Here is a 10387-nt window from a genome sequence, read left to right as displayed (position 1 = left end):
TATATATATATATATATATATATATATATACTTTATAGGGTCGTCTCTGAAATTCGTTTTTTTCGAAACGACTGTATCTCGTTATCTTACAGTGGTGGGTATAAAAAGTGGTTTTCAAAATAAAAAAAAAATTTCAAATCAAACCTGGTATCAATTAAATGCGTTACGTTACAGCGTTTAGCACAAGCCGAACTCATAATTGTAGTCTGAGCACCTGAGTCTACGAATGCTTTAACGGGCACCCCATTAACTTTGCAGTTAATGTATCTTAATTTTTTTTTTTTTTTTGAAAATAAATTATTGTGAATTATTTTTGCGAATTACTGTTTAATGAAACTTACAACATTATAACTGTGCCAAATATCTCCGGATTATATTCTAAGGCCGCTGCCATATTCTCTTGGATATTTTTCTGTTTAATCTCTTCCTCAATTAGACGCTGAGCTTCCTCATCAAAGGGATCGGCATGTATTAGTCGTAAACGTTGTGCATTACGCTCTTTACGTATATTAATTTGCTCCTGCAAAATCCTTGTAAATGACTCCAAATTACCTGAAAGTAAGGCTTCCGCTAAACGGGGATTGTTTTGTTTGAGCAAAGCCAAAGATTCAGGATTATCGAGAAACATTTGTCGCACCGTAGCCGGATCATCGTCATAATTAACGTTCATTTCGTCAGAATCGTTGAAATCCATTACACTTGGCCCGCCGGAAGAAGGCAAACGTACCCCGCGAACACTATTACCAGCCCCAACGCCTGCACTCGAACTACTGCTCGGTATATTTATCTGACTGAAGTCCATATTTCGGATGGCGGCTGCATCTGCTAAATGGAACAACAGAAAATTCGCTGCTGCATATTAATGTTTCATCTTGACTACATAAATACGATTTATGCACAAGAGAAGTTTGCATAAAATGTACCAGCATTCCCTCTCTTTCTTTCTCTCTCTCTCTCTCTCTCTCTCTCTCTTCCGCTCTCGTTAGTCAAACATTAATGTTTATTTTAGCTTAATTTCCGATATATCTGAGTTTATAGACAATTTAATAGAACCGTAATTGAATCTTAATTATTTTTCCTATCTCTATCAATGTACATATAGTCCAGGAGGAGTTTTATTGATTGTTTCCGCGTCTAATGCAATCGCATCAAACAATTTCAATGGCCGTCAAACATGGAATTCATACCGTTGCCTATCGATAGCTTCCTGTTACATTTTATATTGCTTTGTTTTTCAATAGTTGCACTTCTTCAGAATGGAATCGAATACTTTGGAGTCTTCTACTCCAACTACTGTTTTTTAATTTTTTTTAACTATTCTGCGACCCGCCTACTTTCAATTTAAATCTGCGTAAAATCATATATTCGCTAAGTTTAAGGCTTTACCCGTTTCTTTCTTTGAATCCGATTAATACCTAATATAGTTTTTGTCATGAACTCTTCTCTTATTTTGTGATAGAAAAGAAGAAACAGAATGAGAAAAATTCGCATAAAACGCGAGTATTCTCTTTTAATCGAAACTATATGTATATATGTATATAAATATTTTTAACAAACTGATATTGAAGTCTTTAGCCTCTGTTAAGCAGATAAACATATGTATAAACATATATGTAAGTGCGTAAAAAAATTAAGTCATTTTTAAATTCAAGGAGTAATTTTGAAGGAAGAATAAGCGGAATTAATGTTTTAACCTGATCAAAATCGATTAGTGCTTCGATACGATATGAGATAAATCTAATGATTCTTTGAGGTCGAAATCTCTACATTAAAATATTTGAAAAACAATTCCAGTCCATATTGTTCTCTTAAGGCCTTAGTTTTCGCCTACCACTCCCAACTTTTCTGTCTTTTCGGAATTCAAAACATGGGTTTTTTGCACAGTTTATGGTATACATTTTCGCTTTCACTTGATTCTCTCCGGCCCACGTATTTGATATATTTTTGCGAGAAGAAAAAATATCCCACAAACAAATGTTATTTATTTCACTTTGGAAACATACACGCACTTAATACACATATATTTTGTATTCATAGTACGAGTAAAAATCCTGAAGTGAACCTACATATAATCTGGGAACATTTTAAGAGTAACCTCTAAGAGTACTTGCTTGCTTTCAATTATGATTCTAATATATATATATATATATATATATTGAATAATCATAGTACCTGCACCAGACCTGAAGTGAACCTACATGACATCTGGAAACATTTCAAGTACCTCTAAGAGTATTTGCATGCTTTCAATTATTGTTGCTGGCGTTGCGTAAAATACTTGTTTAGAAGATATTTTCGGCCTTCTTGGATAGACAAGTGGATGCATTTTTCTTCTTGATAATATAGCAAGGAGGTCAAACACTTTAGCATAAACTTAAATAAGCAATTTTTCTTTAATATTGAGACTACAAATTTTTTATTATGAGACGACGTACTTATCTCTTCAGATCTACATGTTACAGAGGTATAAATTTATATATAGATTAAAAAATCGAGTTTGAAATATTTTTATATACAGATATAGAGGTTCTTGTGCCTTTAAAAATTACACTACAATTTCTAGTTACTTTGAATAAATCATTTGCTTATTTTTTATATAAATCTTTGATATGATGTTCTTGTTATTGTAGTTGTTTGTTGTATGTTTGCATTTTAAACATCCATATTAAAATAGAAATAATCGTGTGCTGGCGAGAGTGTGTGCAAGTGTTAATAAATTTGGTATGGAAAAACAATACTTGAAAAGCAATGACAATAGCTCTGCCTTTTTTTCATTTTTCATTTTTTTTGTTTTTTGTTTTGTAAAGCTCAATGACCCAATTGTGTTAATAGCTGAACAGCCGAAAAGCAAAGAAACACAAAAAGAAAACTTGATATTTTCGAAATGTTGCTCCTACGCTTATGAACAATTATGGCTTGCACCATACTGTATATAAGAAAATTTGAAGAAAAAAAAAATGAACACCCACTGAACTGTCTGCACTTACCCAAATCCATTCGGGGTGTACGCTCGCGTTGTACCTGCTGTAGCATAACACAATCGCCATCTTTAATACCAAAGAATTTCAAGGGTTTCTTATTGTCCAGTAAAGGTTTACCATTAAAAACAACAATCATCTGTGAATTTTTTATACCGGATTCAACTTCACAAAATGCCTTAAAATTCTCCAATTCTAGATCTTCAGAGACGTCAAGAAAGAATATCTTATCAGTGAGCGTGGTAACAGTGATCTTCATAGTGGAATATCAGTAGCAGCAATAGCAACAGCAACCGAACGATGAAAAGCAGAAAATGCGGTCACGCAGAATGGATTACGATTATTCAGCAAGCACTTGCAGTTCTTCGCACTGTCTTTTAGAAACTGAATTTAAAATTTATAATCTTTAAAAATCGTTTTGTCAGCCGAAACCGTACCGCAAGAATTATTTTGCGCAAATATGCGTGCGTGCTTTCCAAAACAAACAAAAAAAAAAAAATGTACAAGAAGAACAGAATCAGCGTTATTGTTTCTTTTATTTTGTTGCTTTTCGCAATTCGTCTTTCCCTTTTTTGTTCTTGCGTGGTTTCCAAATACCGCTTTAACGTGTTTGGTTCTGCTACTGCTGATTTTCCGGTGTATGTATGATGGCCTTTTCCGACACGCACAAGTTTAGTTGTGTTTATGCTACGCGGCTATTTAGCAAAATATTGCTTTCTAAAAAAATGTTTTGTGATTTTTTTTTTTTTCGTTTTTTACATTAAGTCAAAAACTATTAACTAGAATTTTTTATTTCTTTTTATTGAAATATTCTATGCACGGAACACACTTACAGGAAATTTTAAATAAAATATTCTTCTTCTTTTTATCGACAACATAAAATAAAGAATATCGTGATGAGTGAAATAAGTGTCAAGGGCTTTATATGTTGTCAGACTAAACATTGTTTCAATGCCTTCTTCAGCAAATTCTCAAGAACAAAACGAGGCCCGTAATAGGCAGGATATTCATACAACGAAATTAAATATTTAGCAGCTCGTTTTTTCCCAATTTGAGAATAGCTGCTGAGATGAAATAGAGAACTGGACCGCCGATTCTAACTTAGTTATATGGGTAAAAAGTTTCCTAATTTAGAATATGATAGGCGGAAAATAAAAAAATAATGTAAATTATGTAAAATAGGATTAAGGACAAGTTCTTAATATTTTCAATAAATATTCATAATTATATATGTATATATATCCACTGTAATTACATTATAATTTTATATATCGCATTATAATTAGCTAAGAAAAGTCCGAAATATATTTTAGAGAACCAATCATGTAAAATATATAGCTAATCTGCCTGCGATTAATCTCATACGAACGGTGCGGGAATTTACAAATATACGCACTTTAAAAAAAGATAAATAATTCGTTTCATATAACTCATTTTAAATTATGAAATACGAATGTTTCACTTGCCCAATCGATTAACTGCACTATCTATATATTTTTTTAAATTTTAACGGCAATGCACTTCGCTATATATATATATATTTCAAGCAAACAACAATAATTTTTACCTTTATTTTAACTATAGAATGGTAAATAATTTCAGAAACAAATTCCATTCTTTCCTTCATACTGTAACGTAAATCGTTGTGAAAGTTTAATTAAAACATCTTTTAAAAAAGCAATTAAAAGTTAAGTATATATTGTCGGTTGAAAGGTAAAATTCATTAAATGCTTATAAATTCCTAAGTATTTCTTGATTTTTACTTATAAATTAACATAACGGAAAACTTTTGCTATCGTTACCGAACCGACGATATAAAAATTGTAGTTTTATAGAGTTAAGTGATTTGACAAGTGAGGTCTTCTCTTTTTGAGGCGAAACTTTTTTACATTCCTTTAGAAACTTTTCCCTGAAATTTATTGAATCAGTTGACGAATATAAAATTTAGAAAACTTCAACGTGAGATGATCAAAAAGAGAAAATGGAAACAAAATATGTTTTTTCGTACATTTTTCCTGAATTACCTATTATGTGCACTTAAAAAAACACGAAAACCTTGACTTGATAGACAATATTTTTCAACAGAAATTTTTGCTCACACTAATAATGAGAATGAAAGGGCCAACAATTAAGCGGCTGTTAATGAAACAGCGTTAATTTTTTTATGTTAGGGAAACATCAATAGTCCTCGAGATGCGCAAGGTCTTCTATTTTAAAAATGATGTTGAAATTTCTTGATATTTAAATTGTTTTTTTTATATTTATTTGCTTTGCCGACAGAATGTTATTAAAATAGGCTTAAAATGAGATGTCCAAATTGTCTTTGACTTAACAAAAATTAATTGCCGTATTGAAAAGAATTTCTACAATTGTAGATATTTAAATGTTGTATGACTTCGTAAGCATTAATTTTTGCTTTTGTACTATTCCATTATGAGTAATTTTGATAATTTCGCTCTTATTCAGTTTTATAAAAATGTTTGCTATCAATTCACCTGTAAATATTGTAATTTGCATAATAAGATGCAGCATTATAACAGTGAGAAAAAATATATTCGGAAAGTCTCGTTGTAATTATGAAGGAGGAATCGAGTGAAATTTTTTAAAGAAAAAAAGAAAGGCAAACTGAAAATTTTATTTAATCCACTTAATAGGAAATCGATTCAATTTAAAAAATTTATCGAAAAAGTAAGTTGCATGGTAAAATATAATATATGATAGTTGAAGAAAAAAACGTCACCTAATTTTATGCGAGCTTCTTGTGTCGTCATTGCAAAATAAGCAATTAAAAGTTAAGTGTGTAGAATCAAGGGAACATTCTTAAAAAACGTAGAAACTTGCATATATATGAAAAATATGAAAAAATTTATAATTTTTGCATTAAATTATTTGATATGAATCTTTTTAGATTGTAAAAATCGCGAGAGCTGAAATTTTGCTTGCGTATAAAAAAAACAAAAGTGATTCTGTGTGTCACTGCAGTTACAATGAGCGCACAGTCTAGTCCTGCGTGCATGACTCCCCAAAATGAGCAAGAAAAGGTAAGTTGATATTAAACGTAATTAATTAATATATCGGACAAGTGAGTTTTCCTAAATTTTTAATAAAAGAAATAAATATTTGTGTGATTACGCATATTGTACAGTATGCCTTTTATTTTGATTGTATTATCCTTGTTTGTTCTTTGCTTTTTTGTTTCGTTATGGTTGCCAAGTGTTATTTTTTATGTATACGTATATTTACACTTGAAAAAGCACTCTGACATATTGCGTATAATATATGTAATTAAGTGAGTAATACGTTTTATGTATCTGAACATGTATAAGTTTGTTGAAATATTTTATTCAAAGTATCAACGACCCCAAATTGTGCAAAACCTTGTCAGGAATTTGCAATGTACATAAATAAATAACAAACAACAACAGAAATGCACAAACTATATGTGCGCATCAAAAAATACGCAAACAGCGCCCATATGCGAACCAGTGTACAAATAATACAACTAAGAAGAAAACACTTGTTGATATAAGTCAACAAGAAAAGAATATAATAATAAGTTCGCCATTCGATGCACGACATATACAAATATGTACATCTCTGCGGTCCATGCCTCCTGTCTTTTACTACAACTTGCAAAAGCCCAGGAGATAAGATATAAAGTGAAAGCTTAGTCACAGAACAGATTTTAAAAATTAAATTCGTAATCCCACAAACACGCCCATATTAAGCAAAAAACTTCTATTTTTTTAGGTATTGATATAAAATCTATCCGTTTGATGATGGATGGGAGCGTGATTATAATCTTATACTACCTGTCTTACAGTTCCAAATAATTATTCTACATTTAGATACACAATTCTGTATTTAGATACACAATGTTTTTTGTTGGGGTCACATATATTTCGACATCGGTGCTTTACAGCGTCATATACGGATAGTTATTATTCAGAAAGTTTTCGAGTTTATAGTGTGTGTAAATAAGCCCTTTTATTGCTGCTGCAAAGATCAAAATCAATTCTAAAAGAAATCGAAAAAGAAAAATCACTATATTATATATGAGGTGATAATAAATTTTTTTAATTTTTAGAACGCAAATCTTATAATTTGTCTACGGCATGCTAACATGCTACTTTTACGTTTTTTCTATAAAACATGGTTCAAGCACGTGTAGTTTATCCTAAGTTTGTATCGATAATTGGATGTAAAATTTTAAGAAATACGTAATCAATTCACAAATGACCGATCTTGTAGAATGGTCCAAAAGAGAAATTGTTTCGCTGTTGGATCAGAAGGTCATAACGGTGATCGTATAATTTATAATTTGTAGTGAATTAATACCTTAGCGTGTACTGTGAATCACTTTTTATATTTATCTGATTTCTTCTCCAAAAATGTTATTGGACTTCTATGAATGCCTTTAGATGGAATTAAGGTACAATGTTTGGTATTTTCTAACGAAAATAGATATAAAAATTAGTAAATAATATTATTTTTTATAAAGTTTGGGTTTATTCACTTAAACTATAGAGCTTCCGGTACAAGCTCAATTTATGATCATTAGAAATAGTACGATTAGTGAACAATCGCAGGTCATATGAAAAATTTGGAATTTGCTTCGTAGTCCTTTGGAGAGCTAACAGGTCAGAGGTGTAAAATGTACAGATTATACTGATGAATTGTAATGGCTTAAAAAAATGGCCGAATTCTCATCAATCACAAAGCAAACTCAATGTTCATTGTGAAGTTTTATAAAATTGATTGCGTGTTTCGCGATTTAGACCAATGGCGTTAACGGGCGAAGGCGCCTGCTACAGAGTGACGCTGGAAGAAAAGCCTATTGCCGACATGTGCCACCAGGAAGATTATGGGACCTGCCGTTCATGTCAATAAAAGAATCGAATTGTTGGAACAAAAGTTCGATAAGAGACATTGAACCTTGAAGAAAAATCATGTATTATATAAATAGAGCATAAAAGAATAAAAAATAACAGAGTGAAATATTATAAGGAAAGAATGGTACATTTACTTTTCAATTATCGCAGCAGCAATAACTAACAATATGAACCTTTTTTAAGATGATGACGTATTCACCTTTATATTTATCGTATTTCCTTATTGTCTTTTTCTTACATTGCTCTATAAATATTATGGCGACTGTGTGAAATAATTATTTTATTTTTAGGTTTTCCAATGGATCAACGAGTTGGCTCATCCCGAGACCCGCGAAGCTGCTTTGCTAGAATTGAGCAAAAAACGGGAAACTGTTACAGATCTTGCACCGATGTTATGGCATAGTTTCGGTACAATAGCCGCACTATTACAAGAGATCATTAATATTTATCCATCAATTAATCCTGCCACATTAACTGCTCATCAATCGAATCGTGTCTGTAATGCTTTGGCATTATTACAATGTGTTGCCTCGCATCCCGATACTCGTACCGTATTTTTGCAGGCACAAATTCCATTGTTTCTGTATCCATTTTTGCAAACCACCTCAAAAACCCGACCTTTCGAATATCTTAGGTTAACGAGTCTGGGTGTGATCGGTGCGCTCGTTAAGGTTTGTAGTATGAAGAGAAATATTTTCATTTAAATAACATTCCGATATTTAAATCATTATAGACTGATGAACAGGAAGTGATAACTTTCCTATTGACCACTGAAATCATTCCTCTATGCTTACGCATTATGGAATTTGGTTCGGAATTAAGTAAAACGGTTGCCACATTTATATTGCAAAAAATTCTGTTGGATGAAAGTGGCCTTTCGCATATTTGTCAGACATATGAGAGATTTTCGCATGTAGCTATTATACTGGTAAGTACGTATAAGTTATATATATATATATAGTGACGGGAGAGATGTTCGCCCGCCTTCCATTATGTATTTTATCCATCATGCATGAATATTTTGAACCTTCTTTTTTTGTTTAATTCACTATTAAAAAGGAAAGACTTAATAGAAGTCGTACTAGTTCTCTAGAGGAGGGTCGGGCATATCAAATTTTATGGTGATAATGAAAAAACGCCCTTTTATATAAAAAAGATCTAGACAATTAAGTCGGTAGATATCTTTAAATAGATTCAAGAATTTATCTAAAGGGAAGCAATAATAACCGTCGGCTTGTGAGAACTGATAAGATCAATTAAAAGTTAATTCATTTCTATTTACATTTATTTTCAAGTGTAGCATAATCAATTTCTGTTACATCTCTTTAAATATGTAATTAAGGACTTTCCTCATTTGAAAAACATCGCCAAGCTGATATTTTTTGATGTTCTGCATAAATAAATGATCAAATACGATAAACGGAGCCGCATTCAATAAATGAGTTGGATGTTCCATTAATTCAGGGCGCAGCTCGTTTAATTTGATTATTGGAAGGGTGACTTTGTGAATTGTAGCGGGTTATTTTGCGTTACACGGAATTTCCTCTTATGAGCTTTTGCATTCAATTGATTTAAAAATTGTCGCTGACAATCCTCTGCTGTTATTGGTTTACATCTCGGAAGCAAACGATGCAAAGAGCGTTTTTTTTTTTTTTTTTGTGCCCCAAAAGACTTGACGCTTTAATCTGCTCTTTTGTTGATTTTGATCGCTCAGCCATAGGGCTGATCATCAATTTGGGCATCGTATGCTCGCTCGCAGTCTAGAATCATGAAGGCAAAGTAAAAAAGGCGATCTTTCAAATTTATTTCACATCTTTGAAAAGAAATTTTCTTGTACCGTTTTTTTGTATCGTTATATAAAAATTATACATGAAATATATATTTATTGTTTTATAGGGTAAAATGGTGATACAATTAGCTAAAGAGCCTTCAGCACGTTTGCTTAAGCATGTAGTACGTTGTTATTTACGATTATCAGACAATCCAAGGTACACTTTTTAATTTAAATAAATAAATAAATTGAAATCATTATTTAATTACATAAAACGATGTATCTGCATATTTTCTTTGATAGAGCTCGTGAGGCTTTAAGACAATGTCTTCCGGATCAATTGCGTGATGCAACGTTTTCAGTGTGCCTACAAGATGATAAGTCTACTAAACATTGGTTACAATTATTAATAAAAAATTTAGAATTGGCTGCTGTACAACCCACAGATCCACGTCAAATGGGCATGTCTCCTTTAACTTCGTAAGTACGCAGAAATGCTTAACAATGCCACAGTTTATACGATTATTGAAAGAATTAAGAAAAAAAAGAAAAAAAAAAATGAAGAAAATTAATAAAATTAGAAAAAGACCAAGAAACAGCCTTATTAAGTTCTTGTTTCTTAAGTAAACATTAAATTCAACCCGTTATAAGATTGCTAGAAATAAGTTGGCACGCAAGGGTTTGTTTGAGTTGATTTTTACACACACACACACACACACACACACACACACACACACACACACACA

General features: G+C 31.6%; 2 protein-coding genes across 6 annotated transcripts in view; one reads left to right on the top strand and one right to left on the bottom strand.

Annotated features, from left to right (window-relative positions):
• The window catches only part of LOC119637173 (protein DDI1 homolog 2), a 5625-nt gene extending 1847 nt beyond the window's left edge, over nt 1-3778 (bottom strand). The window contains exons 1-3 of one of the 4 annotated variants that reach the window (XM_038033025.1): nt 2988-3778; nt 342-825; nt 145-267 (exon numbers count right to left, since the gene is read on the bottom strand). In XM_038033025.1, coding sequence (XP_037888953.1) covers nt 145-267; nt 342-825; nt 2988-3237 — 857 coding nt within the window. In that variant the 5' untranslated portion in view covers nt 3238-3778. The remainder of the gene's footprint in view (nt 1-144; nt 268-341; nt 826-2987) is intronic. The other 3 variants (XM_038033026.1, XM_038033023.1, XM_038033024.1) reach the window with 3 other exon arrangements.
• A 1858-nt stretch (nt 3779-5636) lies between these two features.
• LOC119637159 (CCR4-NOT transcription complex subunit 9) overlaps nt 5637-10387 on the top strand; it is a 5682-nt gene continuing 931 nt past the window's right edge. Inside the window, exons 1-6 of one of the 2 annotated variants that reach the window (XM_038033006.1) lie at nt 5637-5666; nt 5887-6019; nt 8161-8541; nt 8604-8798; nt 9767-9858; nt 9945-10121. In XM_038033006.1, coding sequence (XP_037888934.1) covers nt 5966-6019; nt 8161-8541; nt 8604-8798; nt 9767-9858; nt 9945-10121 — 899 coding nt within the window. In that variant the 5' untranslated portion in view covers nt 5637-5666; nt 5887-5965. Of the gene's footprint in view, nt 5667-5886; nt 6020-6948; nt 7411-8160; nt 8542-8603; nt 8799-9766; nt 9859-9944; nt 10122-10387 lie in introns of those variants that run through there. The other variant, XM_038033007.1, reaches the window with a different exon arrangement.

This window comes from Glossina fuscipes, unplaced genomic scaffold, assembly GCF_014805625.2.
Source record: "Glossina fuscipes isolate IAEA_lab_2018 unplaced genomic scaffold, Yale_Gfus_2 43, whole genome shotgun sequence".
Taxonomy (NCBI): Eukaryota; Metazoa; Arthropoda; class Insecta; order Diptera; family Glossinidae; genus Glossina; species Glossina fuscipes.
The sequence above is the reverse complement of the archived record's forward strand: the minus strand, read 5'-3'. Positions and strand labels throughout refer to the sequence as shown.